The sequence below is a fragment of the Protobothrops mucrosquamatus genome, unplaced genomic scaffold (genome assembly GCF_001527695.2).
Source record: "Protobothrops mucrosquamatus isolate PMUCROS unplaced genomic scaffold, P.Mucros_1.0 scaffold2257, whole genome shotgun sequence".
NCBI classification, from domain to species: domain Eukaryota; kingdom Metazoa; phylum Chordata; class Lepidosauria; order Squamata; family Viperidae; genus Protobothrops; species Protobothrops mucrosquamatus.
The window spans coordinates 68,275-90,184 of NW_015388346.1; the positions used below are offsets into that span (position 1 = coordinate 68,275).

The window sequence follows — 21,910 nt, forward strand, 5'->3', positions numbered from 1 at the left end:
AACGAGGCGGGGCGAGCGCTCCTCACCCCGTGACTCCATCCACTTAGATACCGACACGCGGTTCTCGCAGCACCAGAGCAAAACACCGGAGCGAGAGGCGGGACCGCTGCTCCTTCCTTTTCCTACCTCCTAACTGCCAAGGGAGCAGGTGGCGGGGAGATGCAGCTTCACAGCCGTCGACTTCACTTCCGGGCTAGGGTCAACCGGAAGGAGGAAGAAGTGCAGAACGAATAGGAGGGTAGAGCGTCCGGGAGTTGGTGCCTGCGGGGGTTGACGACCAGCATGGTGCTGTCACCCCTGCTGTTTCTTCTGCTCCTCTTGGCCGGGACCCCGCCGCGAGGAGCCGCAGAGCTCACAGATGGCAACAACGAGCATCTAAAACGGGAACACTCGCTTATCAAGCCTTACCAGGGTGCGTGGGGAGGGCAGGGGCTGCCACCCTGTGTGACCCGTCTGCTCTCTCCTCGCCCGCGCTCACGCTTGAGCCCGTTGGTCGCCGACCTCTCCTGTGTTAAAGGCTCGCCTGTGTGGATCCAAGGGCTGGGCTTGGTTTTGCCCCTTCCTGAAGGGGGGAGAAAACCCGAAAGGCTATGGGGGACAGCGCTGCCCGTTCACACACATCTTCTCAGGGATACCTAGCCCGTAAAACTTCACAACCCTTTTTGGCCCTAAGCAGACTTATCCATCAATAATGAATAATTATGAATAGCAGGTAAAACTGTTTTATGTATTAAAAATTATATAAATTTCACCAGTTAAGAAAATCCTGGTGGCAATAAATAAGATTCAGTTTCTATCATGAGATCGCCATAGAACAGTAGCAGAAGGAGAAATGCAAAGAACACAATTCCCACTTCCGAGGAACTCAGACCTAGTTCGGATAATCTGTTTCTTGCCTACGTCTCGCTTGTAACATCAAATGTCTTCTAATAACAAAAAAAAAATAATGTACTCCACAGTTCGTTATTTCTCTAGTATCCTCTATTTTAGGGGTTGGCTCCAGTTCAATGCCTCTCTGGGATTTTCAAGGGAGTACAATGTTGACTAGCCAGTATGTTCGACTGACCCCTGATGAGCGCAGCAAGGAAGGTTCTATCTGGAACCGGGTGGTGAGTGTTATTTCTACATGGAAAGGTTGGGGTGAGACTCTAAGGGATGTAATTTGCAGCTTGCACGCTTTCCATGTTGGATTTCCTGAAAAGCTGTTGGGGTTCTATTTTGTTTTCTAGCCCTGTTTTCTGAAGGACTGGGAGCTTCATGTTCATTTTAAAGTTCACGGGGCAGGGAAGAAGAATCTCCATGGAGATGGTTTTGCCCTGTGGTACACTCGGGAGCGCCTTACTGCAGGTATTATGATCAGCCTAATAATTTGGAATATATTCCACTGTTGTGGGTTTGGAAATTTTAATACGGTTGTTGTTGCAATCAGCCTGGCAGAACATACTCTAGTTGAAACAGTAGGCACGTAACCACCAGCATTTAGACCATCATGCCCAGGAATATATCAATGTCTTAAGGGCCTTCTGAAAGGCTGGAAGAGTCAAAGCCATTCTCATCTCGGGGAATACTTTTCTGTAGGGCAGGGGCAGTAATCAAAAAGGCCTATTTTGTGGGTCCCTGAAGATGACATTCTTTAATTAACTGGACCCACAACATACTTTCTCCTGCCAGATCTCATGGGAAAGGTAAAAACAATCAGGGAAAAGCACTCCCACAAATAACCTGGTCTTATGCCAAGAACTAGTAGGTTATCCACTGATGGAATGTTAGTTGATAATCTCCAGAATCCTTCATTGGAATGGCTTTGTTACATGGGTAACATTTGTTCTGTCTAGCAAGCATTATTTGTTCATTATACATATTTATATGCCATCTACTCCCAAATGACTTCACGTAAAATGTTTAAATTGATCAGTGTTCAGTTTGAAGATTGGTTGATTTTAGTTTTTTAAAAACATATTCATATTTTTCTGTTTTATCACCTTCAGGCCCTGTATTTGGCAGTAAAGACAAATTCCATGGATTGGCCATTTTCCTGGATACCTATCCCAATGAGGAAACTACTGAGGTAAATGATAATAGCTTCTGTTTGAAAGCTAACAGAAGGCTTTTCCTGCAGGAACAATCCCATATAAGTAGAGATTCTGCATGCATATGGATTTCAAAATATTTAGAGTAAGAGTTTTGAGCATCATGGAGACAAGTTTGATTCAAATTTATTTTATTCTACAGCGTGTGTTTCCTTATGTTTCTGGTATGGTTAACAATGGATCCCTGACCTATGACCATAGTAAAGATGGTCGCTCGACGGAGTTGGCAGGCTGCACAGCTGATATTCGTAATCAGAACCACGACACCTTTTTGGCTGTCCGATATTCTCGGGGGCGTCTGACGGTAAGCCTGATGATGGGTGCTGGGGGCAAGATGCACAAATGAATTACATGACATTCTACCACATTACACAAATAACAGATGAATGTCCATGAAGGTTCCATACTAACTTAGAATGAATAAGTTGCATCATGCTTTCTACAGCTCTAGTCAATGAAATATAAACATGAATATAATAATCCTAATGATGTATAATAATCCTAATGATGTATAATAATCCTAATGAGTTTACCATTTTATATATTTCAGAATTGATGTTCTACATTTCCATAGGATTTTTCAACTGTCTGAAAAGTGTGAAAACTAAGTTGTCCTTAATGTGGAAGATTACTTTTATGTTGCAGGTGATGACTGATGTGGAGGATAAAAATGAATGGAAAAACTGCTTTGATGTTGCAGGAGTTCGGTTACCCACTGGTTATTTCTTTGGGGCTTCTGCTGGTACAGGAGATCTATCTGGTGAGAAATACTTGCTAGTAGTTAAAGTGGCTGTGTTATTTGCATGTGTTATTTCACATAGAGACAGTGTTTGGTAAAGTGCCCAAGATACAGGTACTCCATGACTTACAACCACAATTGAGACCAGAATTTCTGGGGGTAAGCAAGTGGATTGTAAAATAGTTGCACCCGATTTTATGACATTTTTTGCCATGGTTGTTAAACTAATCACTGCAGATGTTAAGCAAATCATCCAGTTGTTAAGAGAGTCCAGCTTTCCCCACTGATTTTGCTTGTCGAAAACTGCCCAGGAAGGTCGTAAATGGTGATCACATGATCCTGGGACACTGTAACCATCGTAAACATATACCAGTGGCCAAGTATCTGAATTTTGATTACATGACCCCAGGGATACTGCAGTGGCTGTAAATTGTAAATCAATTTTTTCAGTGCTGTTGTAAGTGTGAATAGTTGCTGAACAATTGGTTGTAAGTCAAGGACTAACACCTGAATTATCACCTGAATTAGTATTAACTACTTGTCAGTTGCCTGTATTGCTGAAAACTTGTGAGAATTTTTTTAAATAAGAAACCTTTACTTAGAGTAAGATCTTCTGTCATTGAATTTTAATTTTAATCAGCTGGTTTCTTTTCCAGATAATCATGATATCGTTTCGATGAAGCTATTTCAGTTGATGGTGGAACATTCCCCAGAAGACGAAAACATTGACTGGACAAAGATTGAGCCCAGCGTCAGTCTTTTCAAATCACCCAAAGGTAATTTATTAATGCTTCTAACCTGAATGTTCAATCAAACAAATGGGAGATCAGTTTCCCATAGGAACAAGCATCACTTTTCATAAAAGTACTTCACTTTTAAAACTATAGAGTGACTAATGAAGGAAATCTTTTTGATTTAAGCACCAGGTGATCAAGTAAAGATAACCTAGTTATATGTTTATTGGATTTATAGTGATACCCAACGTAAAGAGTGAGTTTAGGTGGCATACAACAGAAACGTCTGTCAGATGTCTTCACTTGCCATATTTGTTTTCTTATTTTGAATTTTTGAAAACTCTTCATAAATAGTAAATATGCATTCAGATTTGCAAGAAGATATTGTGTTTAAATTTTACCATGTAGATATTGGTACAACATAATCAGTTTCTGTTTATTTAGATTTATTTAAATATATAATTTGACCAAGAATGGCTATAGTCTGCAATTGCATGTACTGTATTGGAGCAGTTAGCTCACCATGGGGGTCTCAGCTGGACCAGGATCTTAAGAGAGCAAAGTTAAAAATTCTGTTTCAGGTTATTTCTCCTCATTACCCGTCTAATGATTATTAAGTGTTCCGCAAAGAAACTTGAAGAGGACAGATATTCAGTATAATCTGCATAATCCAGAATTATGCTAATCTATATTAAGCTATCCTTTATGTAGTAGAAGGATGTAATATGTAGTATAACTCAATTTTCTGTTTCTTTTTCTCTTCAGATAATGTAGATGATCCAACAGGAAACTTCCGTAGTGGGCCCTTGACAGGCTGGAAAGTGTTCTTACTGTTATTATGTTCTCTACTTGGCATCATTGTATGTGCTGTGGTGGGGGCTGTGGTTTTCCAGAAACGCCAGGAGCGGAACAAGCGATTTTACTAACGTGCAGGAGGCCGAAATTTGGGGCAGCTGGGGAAGTTTTTTTACAGGTGGGAGGGAGAATTGTATAGACTCTGGTTTCTAAAAGGCTCTTTCAGAGAAATGTATGGAATATTTTCATATCCCCTTTTTTTCTTGGCAACAATAGGTAATTGTGTCAAAACAATCCGGAATATAGGTTGTACTGTACTTGGGAGCCTGCCATTTTGAAAGTTGTTTAGAACCTTCAATCCTTCTATAAAAACTTTTTATGGAAAACAGGCAAATAACAGTATGGTTCAAACTTTAAAAATGTTGCTTCTTCTCTGGGAGGCATGCTTTGCACTTCAGATAGTATTTCCAGATAGTTACTCTTAAGAGTATTTTGGTAGTGCAGCTATGTGGAGGGTGGTTTTCTTGCTGTGGCCTATAAACTTAATTCAAGAAAACTATTTTTTGAACTGAATGTATTTCATAGTTTCACTTATTCTTTTTTAATACCAGCTATTTTTGTTTTGCTGGGAGTGAAACTGACTTGCACCAAAACAACTGGCATCCATGAAATGTGATATCTGTGACTGCGTTAGCTTGGGAGAACGGGGCCTTGATTTTCCTAGACAATATGAACTATGTGTCCCATTTATTAAACATCTAAACTAGTTGATTCCAATGGCAGAATTTGAAGTGTATCATAGCCACATTGTTATGTGTGCATATGGAAGATCATAAATTGAAGAATGACAATGTGAAATAAAATGGAAAATTTATCCTGGTGGTTTGTCTTAATTTTATGGTTAATGGTGGATGGGCTGCATTTTGGTATTACTAAATTGGGAGGGGGGAGCGAAACCTGATTCCATGCTGGGAAATTTCAGGGATCAAAATGTGTTAATAATGCAGTAATTCAGAGGTTTTTTTTTAAAAAAAATATTTTTCACATGAACATATTTTCAGAGTTTGCAATAGGGCTGTTAATATCATTAGTCCCGCCTTAAGCAAAATCAACTGGGTGAGTTGGGGCCGGCCACTCTCTGTACCCTAGGAAAAAGGCAATGGCAAACCGCATACCGTAGGAAACCCTTGGCAAAACTATATAGGGCAGTGGTGGCGAATCTATGGCACGGGTGCCAGAGGTGGCACTCAGAGCCCTCTCTGTGGGCACGCGCGCCATCACCCCAGTCCTAGGCCTTCAGCTGGGTTTTATAAAACCTTTTCGCTTTAGGCCGCCGCCGTGTGCAAAAAAAAAAGGTTCAATCAATTTCAACTTCTCGCGGGAAAAAAAAAGATCTTGCAAAGTTGGAATTGATTGAACTTTTTAGTCCCACCCAGTCTGCCGTTACCACCACAGCCACGCTCACCCAATGGGCCACACCCACCCGGCACCCGATGATGCATAAGTGGGTTTTGGGTTGCAGTTTGGGCACTCGGTCTCTAAAAGGTTTGCCATCACTGATATAGGGACTAGTTCAGACAGTACCAGGAGTCAAAACTGACTCAACTTCATAAAATAAACAGGCACATATTTTAATCAGAATTTGAATTTTGAAATGCAACAGATTTATCTTTCGTCTTCACAATACGCAAAACAAATCGCACTTCGTAGCTGGTACAAGTCAGTAGAATGCAATTCTGGAACGTTAAGACAGTCCTGGGCTCTTTTATTTACAGGTCGAGCACAGGGGAGAGAAGCGAGACCGCAGGTCTGCGAACCTGAATATTTCGAGTACTTTGCTACTTCCTAGCTTTCAACACACTACCAACGACTAAACCAGGGGTAGGCAACCTTGGCTCTTTTATGACTCGTGGACTTCAACTCCCAGAATTCCTGAGCCAGCTATGCTGGCTCAGGAATTCTGGGAGTTGAAGTCCACGAGTCATAAAAGAGCCAAGGTTGCCTACCCCTGGACTAAACATAGCGGCGCTTCCGCTGACTAGGCGAGAGACAGCTCTCCAATCCGCGCTCAAGGCTTTCCCCACTTCCTTTCCGACTGGGAGTTGTAGTCTTTCGGCCCTGGGCGACGCGGTGCCTGCCCTCTGCTGAGCAGCGATTACGTGGCGCGAGAGCGGAGGCAGGACGCAAGCGCGGCATCATGGCGGCTCCCGGCGGTTGGTCAAGTGTGCTCTGGTGGCTGCTGCTGGCGGCGGGGATCGCACCGCGCGCGTGGGGCCTCTACTTCCACTTGGGCGAAACGGAGCGCAAATGTTTCATCGAGGAGATTCCGGACGAGACCATGGTCATCGGTGCGCGGGGGAGGAAAGGGGGAGCTGATTGTATCGGGGAAGGAGTTCGGAAAGGAGTGGTGGGGTCGCGCGAGGGGCGACAGAAGAGGAGGACTGACGTGCCGTGGCGGGAGTGGGGATGCCGTGGGAATGCGTGTGGGTAGGACGTGGCGGTGGGCTTTGGCAATGAACGGACGAGCTGCTCCGAGGCCAACTTCCCCCTCTACCACGCAGGGAATTACCGGACGCAGTTGTATGATAAGCAGCGAGAAGAGTACCTTCCCGCTACTCCCGGCCTGGGCATGTTTGTGGAAGTGAAGGACCCCGATGAAAAGGTACATTCAGCACATGATCATCTGTGAGGTTCTCAGGTACATTCCTCACTCTGGGGCTCTGTCACAGGGCGGAACATGGGGAGAAACCCAAGACTCAACGCCAGAGGCTCACAAATCAGAACCAAAGTAATGGATTGCACATGTAAAGTCTGGGAAATATGTGCACATGTAAAGTCCTTACATGTGCACATGTAAAGGTGCACATGTAAAGTCTGGGAAATATGTGACTGTACCATATGTAAAACCAACAGATGCTGTCACGTCCAGATCCGTTGTCACATCTATACTTTTCCATTGCTATTATTAGGCAGTTTACTGTTCTGTATCTTTGGAAAGTTAAATATGATTAGAAAGGTGGCCAGATTTGTTCGCGTTAAAAAGACATTCCTTTCAGAGTGGTTAAGAAAATATCAATTGCCATTTTCTTCTTGGAAAATAGTACAAAGTAATCTGGAATGAAAAATAAAAGAATGGCATTTGTGGTCCTTTATTCCCCTTTAAATTTCATTTTTGATTAGAGCAGGGGTGTCAAACTGCTGGGCCGACCCCATTGCTGTTTGCCCCTTACTCTCATCAGATTACTACAGTTGACTATTTCTAAATACCATTCTTTAAATAATGGATTTCATCCCATACTGAATATTATATGTTTCATAATTTAATAAGTGAACTACAGTCTCTATGTTAAGAATGAGTGCTGTTCCCTAACTCTGTGCTTAACCTGAATTTGTATCTAAGTTGGAACTCATATTTACAAATGGACTGCCTGTCACTAAAACTGGCAGACTGCATTGTCCTTTCTTGAGCCAATGAAGCATTGAAGCCACCCAATGCTTTCAGGGACGGTTGAAAACAGGCGTATATTAAAAACACAAAGGCTGTATCTTTATATCTAGGGATTATCCTTAAGTCAGATGTTCTTAATTCAGGGACTGCCTGTATATTATGAAATCCTGAGTATTGAACCATGCTGTAAAAACTTTGATTGCACTTAGAACATTTAATATCTACTGCCTGGTGAAAAGGTTTGCAAGAAAATGCTCAGTCTTATTCAGATCGAAAACCTGTATACATATCTTTTTGGTCTGACTTTTCTCATGTGCATTCTCATATATCTGTTCCATTTACAGGTGGTGTTGTCCCGGCAATATGGCTCAGAGGGCAGATTCATCTTTACTTCACACACTCCAGGAGAGCATCAGATCTGCCTGCACTCTAATTCCACAAAGTTTTCCCTTTTTGCAGGAGGCATGCTGGTAAGATATTTGTTAAACTAAGAGAAGATGTTTTCCCCGCATGCTTGCTATTAAGGCATCTTGCTGTCATTGGTATCTGCACTTCAGAAGGTTTATTATTTTATTTTTTTTGCAGAGGGTCCATCTTGACATCCAGGTTGGGGAACATGCCAATGATTATGCTGAAATTGCAGCTAAGGACAAGCTGAGTGAGCTGCAGTTGCGTGTTCGCCAGCTTCTGGAGCAGATAGAACAGATCCAGAAAGAACAAAACTACCAAAGGGTAAGAAAGGCAGGATTATAACTCTGTGCCAGTACAACCTGCCAGATGTGCAACTGGCACATGGACTTTTATCCGTTTAAAGAACTAAGCAACAGATAGCAAGGAAATCTTTTCCTGAGATAGAGGACATAAAAATATCTAACTATTGGATGAGGTCAGGACCCATATTAGTCTAGCACAGTGGTTCTCAACCTGTGGGTCGGGACCCCATTTGGGGTCGATCGACCATTTCATGGGGGTCGCCAAGCAAGGCTGTCCGCCATTTTTTTTGTCCGCCATTTTTTTCCCCCTTTTCCGGCAGGTGCCTTACCTCCCTTGGGCTGGGCCAGCTGGTGGTCGGCCTGCTCCGTCTCTGCCACTTGCCAGCTACACCTTGGCCAGCACAGGGGGCGGAACCACGCATGCGCGGCGCTCCCGGGCAAGGAAAGTCCTCGACTTACGACCGGTTGGGTAGTCCTCGACTTACGACCGGTTTAGTCCTCGACTTACAACCAGTTTAGTCCTCGACTTACGACCGGTTGGGGTCGCGGCATTAAAAAGGTTGAGAACCACTGGTCTAGCATTTCAGTTCTTGTTCAAGCCCTCATTCATCAAGCAGGAGGTGTTGATCTTTTTATAGTTGTTGTTCTTCTGCAAGACGTATGATCCCACAATTTATTTTATATTTCAGTTTGAGTTATTTGTAACAAACCCAGAAAAAAGATCTCTGTAAATGTAAAGTTAGAAGAGATTGCCCAGATGTTTAGTGTTTTACACTTATTTAAATTTTTATTGTGTTGACCAATCATCAGTCTGGGCTCTTCACAAATCACTTTTGAATTTCACCACCACCATCACCCTTAGTAATTTGACATAATCTGCAAACCTGGCCAACTCTCTGCTTACCTTAAATCATCTTTATCATGAACAGGTTAAAAGGCAACACAGATCTTTGTGGACCTTGCAACTCTTATTGCTATTCATTGAGAAAATTATCCACTTATCCTGACTCTTTGGTTTTGTTCTTTAATCAGTGAGGAATTCTCAAAAAGACAAGTTCTCTCATTTCATGACCACTGAGTTTACTCAGGAATCTTTGATGAGGAACTTTTGCAAGGCTTCTTAAAAAGTTAAAATTTTGACTAGAGAAGTTCTTCTAGTTAGGAGAGTAGACTAGATGGATAAATGCCATGGCTTGGCATAAAGGAGCTTGTCAGTTCCTCAGAAGCCCTGTAGAAGTCTCAGTAACTTCTCTCATACATCCGGAGTGGGAAGTTGCCGTTGTACACATGCACATAAATCATGAAGTTCTGAACTTGGGGAAGAGGCCTAACTCTTTGGAGGAAGTACTATAAGGGAATTGGTCAACCCTCATACCTTACTGTCATGAGGGTATTGGTGAAGGTATGCACAGCTTTCTGTATTTTGCTGTTTCCCCCACAGAATGTCCATGAAATATATCCCATTGTATTTTAATGTAGTTTCATTAATATTTTACCTCTTTTCTCAGTGGCGAGAGGAGCGTTTCCGGCAAACCAGTGAAAGCACAAACCAGCGGGTTCTCTGGTGGTCCATAGTCCAGACTCTCATTCTTGTAGTCATTGGAGTTTGGCAAATGAGGCACCTAAAGAGTTTCTTTGAAGCCAAGAAGCTGGTATAAAAAAAGAGAGTAATATCAGCCCAAAGCGTGCATTTCTCCCAGGAGCAGTTCCTGGCACTTCAGGTGTCTGCGTCGATCTTCTCTTCTCTCATTGGCCCTTTCCACCAGACTGGTTACTTGCCAGGATCTGTGCCATCTACCTCCCACTGTGTCAGCTCTTCTTCCTCCTTCAACATGTCAGCCTGTGGTGATTTTGGTGCAGTGTTTTGGCCCCAGGAAGATGCTGCCTTCTTTCCAGATAGTCAAGACCAGCCCCCTCCTCTCTAGCTCTATATTATGAGGATTGTGTTTTGTTTTTATATTTGCAGAGAGGGGAGGGAGGCACCACGTCTTCAACTTTTCTCCTGGCTAAATATGTTCTTCAAAATTAGACTCTCTTCTGAAAGGTGATTGGAACTTTGTGTAGCCAGTATCACAGTATATCAAGAGCCAAGAAAACCTGCTGTGTTTAACTGTGTTGTGTATATGTACTAGCACTGATTTCTAAATACCACCAGTGCATCACTCAGGAGAATGTTTTGAATGAGAAGATCTGGAGGTTCTCCTTCCAATTCTCCTTTTCTATATATTCATCATAAAATAGGATGCAGTTTGATTTGGGGATTTGCTGCAATGGAATTAATAGGATTCTTTCTGAAAGAAATCTGTGTTACAGGATTAATGTGCTGATCACTGGGCTATTAATAAAGGATGATTTAAGTATTGGAATTTACTTATGCTCTCCTCCTCTAGCTTGTTAAAATTAATTTTTCCTGTATATACCTACTCAGCATTTTCTGACACATACAGTACTTCAGTTTCTTATTACCTTGAATGTATAAACAGTTGCCAGGTTGCTTTTACAACAGTGCAACTTAAAATAGCAGCATTCAATGGGATACATGCAGCAGTATCTGCAGCAAACTACAGTGAAACCAAAATTATAGCATACATATGCAAGTAGGCCACCTACTTGCATCTCAGTATGTTTTATTTGTACATAAGTTGGCATTTGCATGTCAGCATGACAGACATTTCGTCATGTCCTGTCGTGTCCTTCCAAATGGCCATGTATAATGTTTCTGCTGCTCTACCAATAAGATCCTAACTATATTTATTTGGAAGAAAATTCTACTGATTTCGTTGGAATGCCCTTCCCAATAAAGTTGCTAACATTTGTAGCTTAAGTCTTCTTTGGGTTTCTATTGCCAAATTCTTGGCTATCTAGCAAATTCTACATAATCATTGTTATAAAATTAGGGAAGCATTCCTTGTTATCTCTTGCTCTAAATAGGGGGATGCAGTTTTTTGGGGGGGAGAAAGAAAAAAATGGCTTGATTCAGACATTAAAATTTGTGGCCAGTAAACTATATTCTGCTATATCAGTCAGGGAATAAACTGCTTAAATTCTTCTTTTCACCTTACACACCTGGCTATAATTTCTTATATCCTGGATAGTTACATGTCATACTTTTAACAAACAGTGGTTCTAAGCTGCAAAGTTTAAGCTACATTATCTTAGTTTGGAACCCAAGGGAACCTGAATGAATAAATCAACCTGAAAAATGGATATACAAAAAGGAATTGCAAAATGATGGAATATTTTATGTTGTCAGACTATTCATTTTGCACTCAAATTGTTTTGTCTGAATTGGGCCATTATTTTTCGGGAACCAGAGTGAAGGTTCAGTTATTGCTTTATGTTTGTGAAATGTTACTTCTGAATAAGCTTGAAGCATTGTTGGCTTATGTTGACCATCTGATTTACTTTTTTATCTCTTACGGGGAGTATGGTAGGATTGGTGGAATGAATGCAAGCATTCTTGTGCTCTATTCCTTTGTCTATCCATACCTCCTTTTCGCTATAGAAGTCTGAAAGTTTTACTTGCAATTTTGTAAAGAATGAGCATAAAATCTAAGTGGATGGTGTTTTATTTGGCCCACATCTGTTTGACAATTAATATATGCATTGTTTCTGCATAGGATTAGATTTCCTTAACGCTAATGGTAGTTTATTACCTAAGCAAACTGCAGAACTGTGTAAGACCGAGAACTAGAAGCAATTGCAATGAGTTCTGCAATTCAGATGTCACCAAATGAATCTAATGAACCTTGTTTGTACATGGTATGAATGTGTTATGTAACTGGTTTAATAAAATGGATGGAATAGTGATTTTATTGCTGAAATACCTGGGGATAAACTTAAATTGTTAAGAAACTTAAATCAGACAAATGTGCTCCAACTGTTTCCAATTATCCATAGTACTAAAAGTCACAAAACAATATTGAGGAATGGAACCCCACTCAGTTGTTTTTCATAATTCAGTTGTATCTTTTGATTGGACTATATGACATGCCAAGATTGATTCTGAAATAAATCTTGGTGTACTGGAAAGATGGGAGTTTCTTAGATTGTAAGGAAAGATCCCTGCAGTATTGTTATCCTGTTCCTGAAATGTGGTTTGCTGAAAAGGATGCCTTTGGAATTGTTCTTCAGTTTTGTAATAACCTAAACATTTGAGAATGACTTCACCATTGCCATTCATTGGTATATTCACAATGTCAGAAGGGCACTAAATTAGTATGTCTATACAATCCAATTGAAGAGTTTTGAGTTTGGCCACCTTTTACTGCTATACTTGAAACAAGTTACCTTAAGTGGGAGAAGAAATATTGTAGCTAAAGCTTTTAAGGGAAAGTGGTTAGTTTTAATAGATGATCTGTCCTTAATTTTTTGTTTTTTGAAGGTACTTAATTCTGGTTGATATTGTAATGAGAGAAATTAAAAATGGTCGTTTCCTTCTAAAACGTGTACTATCTTTATTACATCCCACATTTTGCAGCAGAAGGCATCTTAACTAGATGTTTCAGCAATATGCTTAAAAATTGGTTTAAAGGCTTTAATTCAATAAATTTTAAAATTCAGTGCTACATGGAATGTTAATAAATGGACGTAAAACAATGAGCCCTTTTCCTAGCGCTATTTAAAAGTTCGCCTTGCCTCCTGTATTCTGCTTTTTATCATTCAGGAGCCATTCGCTTTGCTCATCCTTAAGCGAGGAGCTTATGTTCGACTAGGAACAAAAGTTAGACGGAACAGCTGGTAGGGAGCGCGTTTCTGGAGGGGTGCGATATTTGTTGGACCTGGTGTCCTAAGCCAACGTGTCCCGTGTGGGGTGTTGACCGGCAAGTCGGCAGGATGTTGCTTTCTCGACGCAAGTCGACTATGTATCGCCGGGCGGGAGGCGGCGGCGGCGGCGGGTAAGTGTCATAAAATATGAGCGACAGGAATCATAGAAACCGGGCGAGAAGATATTTGGGAGATGCCGTGGTCGAAGCAAGCCTCAATGGTTCCTCTTCTCTCGGGGCTCAAACGATTCGCTTTAGTTTCTGAAGATTGGTAAAATGACCACGAACCAGAATCTACGACACGGATTGCACGCTGTTGGATATTTAAAACATAAAAACGCTTAATAGCTGGGGAACCAATGCTATGCGGAATGGATTGATTTTTGGTGTGTGTGTGTGTTGCATGTATAATAGCTTATTCGAGTGAAGGAATGAATGAGAAAGCTGCAACGGCGGCTGTGTGAGCCTGTGCCAGAGTGCCGTTGCATAGGGGGAAGACTGAGAGAAAAGGATAGAGTCTCTGCCCTATTCTTCACCCCACGTTCCAAAACCTTTTAAGCATGTTATTGAGCAAGAACTAAGAAACTGCCGGTTGTGCAAACTTTCCTTTGTTTCCTAAATAAATGGAAGCTCTGCTGCAAAGGGGAAGTCATAAGAGAAAGGGTTTATAAATTGTAGGATGAAACATTGGCTAGTCTCAGGCCTATAATCCTGGGCCTTATGTCTATCCCTATAAAAAGAGATAATTTCAGATGATTATGAGGGAATGAGGACTGATTTTGCAGTATGCATATTTATGCATATTTATCTAGCCTTAGGCAGAATGCAGTAAGGTTTACAGCTTGAGAAAGCATGTATTTGGTCTTACTTCCATGTAAATACAGTTACAGCTCATGAATGCAATCTGACCTGAACAATTTGTGATTCAAAAGTATAATTTGGATAACTGATGTACTGTTATGCCATACTGCAGGGGTGTCAAACTGCCGGCCCGTGGGCCAGTTTCAGCATACCAAAGCTACACCCACCCCATTGCTGGCAATGCAAAAAAAGTCACGTGGCATGGCGAGTTTGACAACTGTGCCATATAGTATGTGAAACTGATGTACTGTATTAAGTAAATCATGGTGACTAGATTCATAAAGTAACCTCCTGACAAGGCTGAGTAACTTTGAGTTTTAGGGCCTTTTAGATCTGGGACTTTACCATCTTTGGTACTGGATAGGGTAGTGCTGCCCCAGACAGAGCTGGGTTACAATCTTGGGGTCCTTCAGGATTCGCAATTCCTAGCCGAGAAACAGATGCCAGTCATGGCCAGGAGAGTCTTTGCACAACTGAGTTGTGCACCATTTCTGGACTGTGAGGCCCTATTCACAAATACTTTGCCCTAATCACTTCACACATAAACTATTGTAATACATTCTACATAGGGATGCCCTTGTATCCCAAAGCTTTAATTGGTGCAAAATGCAGCAGCACACATTACATCTCTGAAGACACACATTACATCTCTGCTTTATGAGCTGTATTGTTTGCCAGTTAGCTTCTTGGTCAATTCAAAGTACTGGTTTTGACTTTTAAAACTCTCTATGTGGCATGGGACCAGGTTATCTGAGGGACTGCCTCTTCCTGATTATATCTACTGATCCCATCAGGTTCCGGTAGGAGAGGCATGTTGTAGGTCCTGTCTGTGAATGAGTTCCATCTGACAGGACCTAGGAGGCAAATCTTTTCTGCCGTGGCATCCACCATCTGGAACATCATCCCTCCTAATGATTACCCCAACCGTTATTGCCTTCCAGAAAGCCCTTAATACATTTTTTTTCAACAACCTGTGAATCCCTGATGATAGGGAGCCCACCTGTTGACTGTATTGTGTGTGATATTCCCCTGCTTATGGTTTTACGGTAATATATGTTTATGTTTTACTGCAAAAGTGGCCTTGCAGGAAGTTGGCAAATAAATAAATAAATAAATAATTGGTCTTATAGTAGATTCTAATAACAGTTTTATTGTATGTCACCCAGAGTCACTTTGTGTAAGATGGGTAGCGATATAAATTTGACAAATAAACAAATTAGCATATTGTGTGAACTTAGTCATTATTTGGTTTTGACTTAATGCAAAATCTGTGAACCTAGCCATAGTAACTTATAAACTATGGCTTTTGGCTTCAATTTTATATAGTTTGTTCACTAAACCATTATTAAAGCAAAACATGGATCTATAAATGCTTAATGCTTATCTCCCCATATTTTTCCCAAATACTACTTCTGTATTTTGGATTTTGGATTCCATTCATAACTATGATTTCTACTCTTTCAGACCATGCTTACTCTGGAAAAACTTGTGGAAGCTTGTTTTGTCTCCCATTCTTTTTTTGCTAGAGTAGCCCATCACAGTGTTGTATTGCTTTTTCTGATTTTGCTTCAGGTTTTTCCGGCTCCTGGGCATTCTACCCTGGAAATGCTCTCTCTTTCAGCTCTTCTTTATTGTGCTGTTGCTGGGTTTTCTCTCCCTGTTGTGGCTGCAGTTCAGTTGCTCAGGGGATGAGTCTAGAAGTCAAACAGCTGAGGCAACGGTGCCTCAAAAACCATGTGTACTTGAGCCTCTACCTCGAATTCCTGATGATCCATCATGGGGACCACATCGCTTGGCAGTGTTGGTTCCCTTTCGAGAACGTTTTGAGGAGCTGCTGACTTTTGTACCCCATATGCATCGCTTCCTCAGCAGGAAGAAAATTCGTCATCATATCTTCATTCTCAACCAGGTGGATCATTACAGGTATTTTACAATATGGGTGATTCAGAATCCTATCCTCATGCTCCCCCCCCCCTCTTTTCTAGCCTTCCAAACTGATGCCTTTTGGATGTGTTGAACAACAACTCCCATAATCCACAGGCCAGGCCATGCTTACTGGGAATTACAGGAGTTATTGCCAAACACATCCAGAGAGCAACTGTCTCTGCAACTTACTTGTACTCTGGATTTCATACATTCCCTTTTCAAAATGGTTTGGGCCTGACACTGAAATGTAAAAATTAAAAATTGATCATTTGTTTTACTGGAAAGAAAACATTTGTGATTCTTAACCAAGAGAACTGGGTAAGTTGAGGATCAACCCTGAATTCATAATCTTTCTGTCTCCTAATAATTATTGGATGTTGTCAAATATTCCCAGTCCCAAAATAGCATTCAGTATTCCCAGTATAAAATAGCAGCTGACCTTTTATTTCAAACTATTTCTTCAGTTTTACCAAAGGTGCTTTTTTCATGAGGCAAATGGACTTTCTTGTTTTTCTTTGAAAACATTTCGCTTCTCATCCAAGAAGCTTCTTCAGCTTTGACTGGATGGTGGGGAATGGCAGGATTTATACTCCTTGCTGACAGCTAGTCATTTGCATTCAAGAATGCAAAAAAAAAAAAAAAAGAACGCAAATGACCAGCTGTCTGCAAGGAATATAAATCCTGCCATTCCCACCATCCAGTCAGAGATGAAGAGGCTTCTTAGATGAGAAGCAAAATGTCATCAAAGAAAAACAAAGTCCAGTTGCCTCGTGAAAAAAGCACCTTTGGGACAACCATGATCTGGACTGAGAATCCATAGATATATTTCTTCAGTTATATGTTCTTAAGAATGAGTCACTTGAGACAGTTTGCCATAGAAGTGGGTTGGTATTGGGGGGCTTTTTTTGCAACCATCATTTTTTATTACTCCAGTGGAAGCTTTCAGATCGGAGTCTAGTTTATGTCTGAAATTGGTTCTGGTACTCATGTTAAAAGTCTTACATTTTTTCTGAAACTATAACAGTATAAGGAATTAACTACACATCAATGTGCTTAGTTATATGTCAGAAAACAAAAAATATTCTCAGCCATTTTTTTTGCTTCTTCCAAGATACGCATGTCATTTTCCTTTTTTTAATAGATATTTTCTTGAAAATATTTCTAAACCATTTTGACTGACAGAAAATTATCAGAACCAATCAGAAGAAAATATGAACAGTATGATAAAGAAAAACTGATTTCAAAGTAGATGCCTAAAAATATAAAATTACATACTTTTAAACTCTGTTCAAAAGGGAGCCATTATAGCAGCTGACCACATATGGAACAATTGTATTCCAAGTACCACATCTGTCTTTTTCATTTCAGTTGATTTTTTTCCTATGTAAAATATTCTGTACATCTGTTAGTACATTGTGGGTTAAAGAATTGCTGATGATAATAAATAAAGCATGAACAATGCCCGGATGCTATATGCTATACTATATAGATTTGAACAATTCCAGCAAAGAAGTAATTCAACCTGCCTGGGTAGAATTTTGTGACTTAGATGCACTTTTCTCACATTGATCTCTTGGACAGGTTTAACCGAGCATCTCTGATCAATGTGGGTTTCCTGGAAAGTAGCAATGACACAGACTACATTGCCATGCATGATGTGGATTTGTTACCTCTCAATGAGGAATTGGATTACAGCTTCCCAGCAGCTGGTCCTTTCCACGTGGCTTCACCTGAGCTGCACCCACTCTATCATTATAGCACCTATGTAGGGGGCATCTTGCTACTCACCAAGCAACACTATCGAATGGTAAGTCACGACTTCTTTCTTAACGGAAGCAACTCCTTTACTTTTTGCAAAAGGCAGAAGACCCTGCTGGCTGTGCTCTTGCTAAATAAATACAGGCTTCAATTTTTTTTTCTGGCAACAGAGAAAGGCAACAAAGATGATTAGGGGACTGGAGGCTAAAGCATATAAGGAACAATTGCTGGAATTGGGTATGTCTAGTTTAACGAAGAGAAGGACGAGGGGGGACATGATAGCAGTGTTCCAATATCTCAGGGGCTGCCACAAAGAAGAGGGAGTCAAGCTATTCTCCAAATCACTTGAAGGCAGGACAAGAAGCAATGGATGGAAACTAACCAAGGAGAGAAGCAACCCAGAACTAAGGAGAAATTTCCTGACAGTGAGAACAATTAACCAGTGGAACAACCTGCCTCCAGAAGCGGTGAATGCTCCAACACTGGAAGTTTTTAAGAAGAGACTGGACAGCCATTTGTCTGAAATGGTATAGGGTTTCCTGCCTGAGCAGGGGGTTGGACTAGATGACCTCCAAGGTCCCTTCCAGCTTTATTATTATTATTATTATTATTATTATTATTATTATTATTATTATTATTATTATTATTATTATTATTATTATTATTATTATTATTATTATTATTAACTTGTTAGGCATATCTAGAAAAAAAGGCCCATAATCCTAGAAATGTAAGATTGAGAGAATAGTTCTGCGTTTTCTAATCTTTCAAATCTCAAATCTTATTAAGAGGAAAACAAACTGTGGGATTAACAACCTTATTATTATTTCAGTGCAATGGAATGTCCAACCGTTTCTGGGGCTGGGGCAGGGAAGATGATGAATTTTATCGCCGCTTCAGAGCAGCTGGACTTCAAGTGAGGATGAATCTTATTTGTAGTGGGAATTGGGACTTTGGGGTTCAAGTGCTCAGTGTGATCTGGGACTGCTGTAAACTTCTTACCCCAATTCCCAAAGAATCACGTTGGCTCCACTATTCTTCATTTCAGCTCTTCCGACCCTCAGGTATTACAAGTGGATATAAGACATTCCAGCATCTGCATGATCCAGCTTGGCGCAAAAGGGATCAGAAGCGTATTGCTTCCCAGAAACAGGTGGAGTTTCTCATTGGGGAGGAGGATGAAAAGCGAATCTTGAAAAGCGTTGTCTTTAGATGTAAGCTAAGAAATTCTTGCTTCCTCTTGATCAGTTACCTGTCATCTACAAAGAGTAGGCAAATTTGCATCTTCAAATGTGATTCAACATTTAACTTCCAATTGCTGTGGCAAACATGACTAGTAGTAAGGTGAAAAGTTGCAGAGGGCCACACATTGCCCAGTCACCAGCCAATACTATAGGTTTCCTGCCTATTACTATAGCAGGGGTGTCAAACTCAATTTCATTGAGGGCCGCATCAGCACTGTGGTTGCCCTCAGGGCTGGGTGGTTGTGGCCATGGTGGGTGCGGCCTACTGGGTCGGCGTGGATTGGGTGGGTGTGGCCTGCTGGGTGGGTGTGGCCAACTCTACATCGTTCACGTCGTGGGGGCCTGGGCAGGAGTGGGACAGATCTGAGGGTCTCTGGCAGAAGGGGGTGGGACCAGGGCAAGTGCCAAGGCATGGTCCACTGGAGGAGCCTCACTGTTCCTCTCAGGCCATGCGGGGGGGGGGCTTATGGAGCTAAGACTGAATGCGTTTCAGCATAGATGGCCACCACAAAATTGTACATTGGCTCCCAGTTGGCCTGGGCCAGGGCCAAGGCAGAGGGGGCCATTCCCTCACTGTTTCCAGGATGGCTTCATGGGCCACATGAAACCACTTCGCGGGCTGCATCCGGCCCCCGGGCCTTGTGTTTGACATGTCTGTACTATAGTATTGGGGGGGTAGGAGAAGGAGGCTATTCTAGAAACATAATTGAGTCAGGATGTCATGAAATAAAGATTCTGATGTCTTTCTTTCAATACTCTGGAAATAATAGCTCTTCACTCTTAACACATAAAATGGAATGTATACACAAATTCTATTTATAATGGAATTGTAAGTGTCATTTACAATGAACATCACTTCCCATTATGAACTTTCATCTGAAATCTGTTTCTCTCCAATATTCTCTCTTAATAAGATAATTCCATCTTTAAAATATTTGAATTCATGCTTTATAGTCAAAACAAACCATGCATATGATGTAAATCTAGCAATATTTCTTTTTCTAAGTGAATAGTTAATGGAAAATTCAAAGTGCTTTTAGCTAAGGACTAAGACAAATGTTCTCAAACGGTGTCGTTACAGAAAAATATTTATGAGGAACGTTCATTAAATGTTTTTATATATTTAGTAGCCTTTGCAAGCCATTGCTGCTGCTTCGCCTACATTTTTACATATTAAAGTTGGTCTTCTTTCTAACAGAAAGAATATGTATCTATATATGTGTGGATAAAGACCATCCCTCCACATATTTATGTCTGTATGTATTGAATACTTAAATGTTAAATGTTGGGGTAAGAGGCAGGTGCTGCTATGTATTTTAAGACTAAATCGCTAGACAAAATGTCCAAAAGTGTATGTCATAATTAAAAAGAAAATACTCAGAATTAGTGCAAACAGATTTCCCATGAAGGTAAGGAACACCTCCTCATTCCCCTTTCCTATCTCTATTTTGGTAAAGAAATATACATACTATTTTTAACCACACAATCTGGAAATTTGCAAGTTTGTGATTTGACTGAAAAACAATGAACAGATAGTTCATAAAGCAGCAATGATGACTTTTGCTAAAATGAACTCTAACATGGGATTCTAGTATTTAAGAATCGGACCTTCCTAAATGGATGCAATTTTCACCTGTCTGGTTCTTAAAAGAAATGCATGCAAGATTGTTAAACTTAATAAGCGTACAATGTTTATAACACAAGCTGATTTATAGAGGGGTTGCACGATTTGTAGCCTTGGAGCTTCTAATGCCATGTAATTTTGTATTTTTACTGTCAAGTTTCAAAGTTCTTGTTATGAATATTTCAAATGTTGGTCAAAATGTACATGATTGAATGATACCTTATTGGTATTTTTTTTCATGTATTGTTGGCTTTTTTGTATAACACATGCCATTTTTCTTTTCACAGGAGCAGTTCAAGGTAGACCGGACTGGAGGACTGACTAACCTAAAATACAGAGTAGAATCACGCACTTCATTGAGTGTGGCAGGATCTCCCTGCACAGTTCTTAATATCTTGCTAGAATGTGACTCCACTGAGACTCCCTGGTGTGCATCTGGTTGATGTGCCTTCTGTACAGATTGGCTGTCTTGTTTGCTACTCTACCAGCTCATGGCCAGAATTTGCAGCTCAGCTCTTGGATGGCAAATCCTTCTGTAGGAACCGACAACCAGTCTTAACTGCCAGGATAACATGGTTAAAAAGAGAACTGAGGATCTACACTAGTTGATGACGCAAATGCAGGGCATTACCTCTTCTACATGGATACTGCGAGGTGGCAACAAATACAGTGGTGATGGAAACATTAAATAAGCCAAGTGCCTTTCTATCAGCTAGAAGGATATTGTCTTAGGTATCTTCATCTCGACAAGCTGAAGAAACTGTGAACTCAGAGACACTATAGGGATTAAATTATTGTTTCTCTGCTAGCCAGGACTTGAAGGTTTCTTTACCCAGACTAAAACTCAAAGGAGTGTTAGACGTTTGCTTCTCTTGTGATAATTATATGCATAAATATCTGCTCCAAAATATCCTTATACCGCATTCTTCCTCTGATGCCTCTTGAAAGTGCATACCTTGCTTTCTGACTCCACGAACTCATGGCTGATCATCTTGGCTAATCCCATTTTCAGATCTTTTGAACTGTAAAGGCTGTTGACTTACTGAAATACAGCTATTAAAACAAATGGATTGAAAGAATACTATAACTGAAATGTGCGTGAACAGGGTTTTTTTATACTACTTCTAATAATATCAAATTTTCTATTTTTTTTTAGTAACGGAATTCCGACTTAAACCCACCTTTTTTTTTACGATGTTTTAATTTTTTTCC

The 21,910-nt window shown here is 40.8% G+C and overlaps 3 protein-coding genes across 3 annotated transcripts; all 3 read left to right on the forward strand.

Moving 5' to 3' along the window:
- The first annotated feature begins 187 nt into the window (after window positions 1-187).
- Window positions 188-5,224, forward strand: LMAN2 (lectin, mannose binding 2). The gene is made up of 8 exons (XM_015824496.1): window positions 188-412; window positions 991-1,109; window positions 1,230-1,347; window positions 1,989-2,068; window positions 2,233-2,394; window positions 2,736-2,850; window positions 3,486-3,605; window positions 4,329-5,224. The coding sequence occupies exons 1-8, from the start codon at window positions 283-285 to the stop codon at window positions 4,487-4,489; spliced, it is 1,005 nt and encodes a 334-aa protein (XP_015679982.1). The 5' UTR covers window positions 188-282; the 3' UTR covers window positions 4,490-5,224.
- Window positions 5,225-6,498: 1,274 nt separating this feature from the next.
- TMED9 (transmembrane p24 trafficking protein 9) lies at window positions 6,499-12,963 on the forward strand. Its single transcript, XM_015824497.1, has 5 exons — window positions 6,499-6,706; window positions 6,920-7,020; window positions 8,151-8,276; window positions 8,392-8,538; window positions 10,028-12,963. The coding sequence occupies exons 1-5, from the start codon at window positions 6,556-6,558 to the stop codon at window positions 10,175-10,177; spliced, it is 675 nt and encodes a 224-aa protein (XP_015679983.1). The 5' UTR covers window positions 6,499-6,555; the 3' UTR covers window positions 10,178-12,963.
- Window positions 12,964-15,982: 3,019 nt separating this feature from the next.
- LOC107295191 (beta-1,4-galactosyltransferase 7) lies at window positions 15,983-21,164 on the forward strand. Its single transcript, XM_015824495.1, has 5 exons — window positions 15,983-16,069; window positions 17,654-17,879; window positions 18,663-18,746; window positions 18,879-18,983; window positions 20,986-21,164. The coding sequence occupies exons 1-5, from the start codon at window positions 15,999-16,001 to the stop codon at window positions 21,139-21,141; spliced, it is 642 nt and encodes a 213-aa protein (XP_015679981.1). The 5' UTR covers window positions 15,983-15,998; the 3' UTR covers window positions 21,142-21,164.
- The last annotated feature ends 746 nt before the right edge of the window (window positions 21,165-21,910 follow it).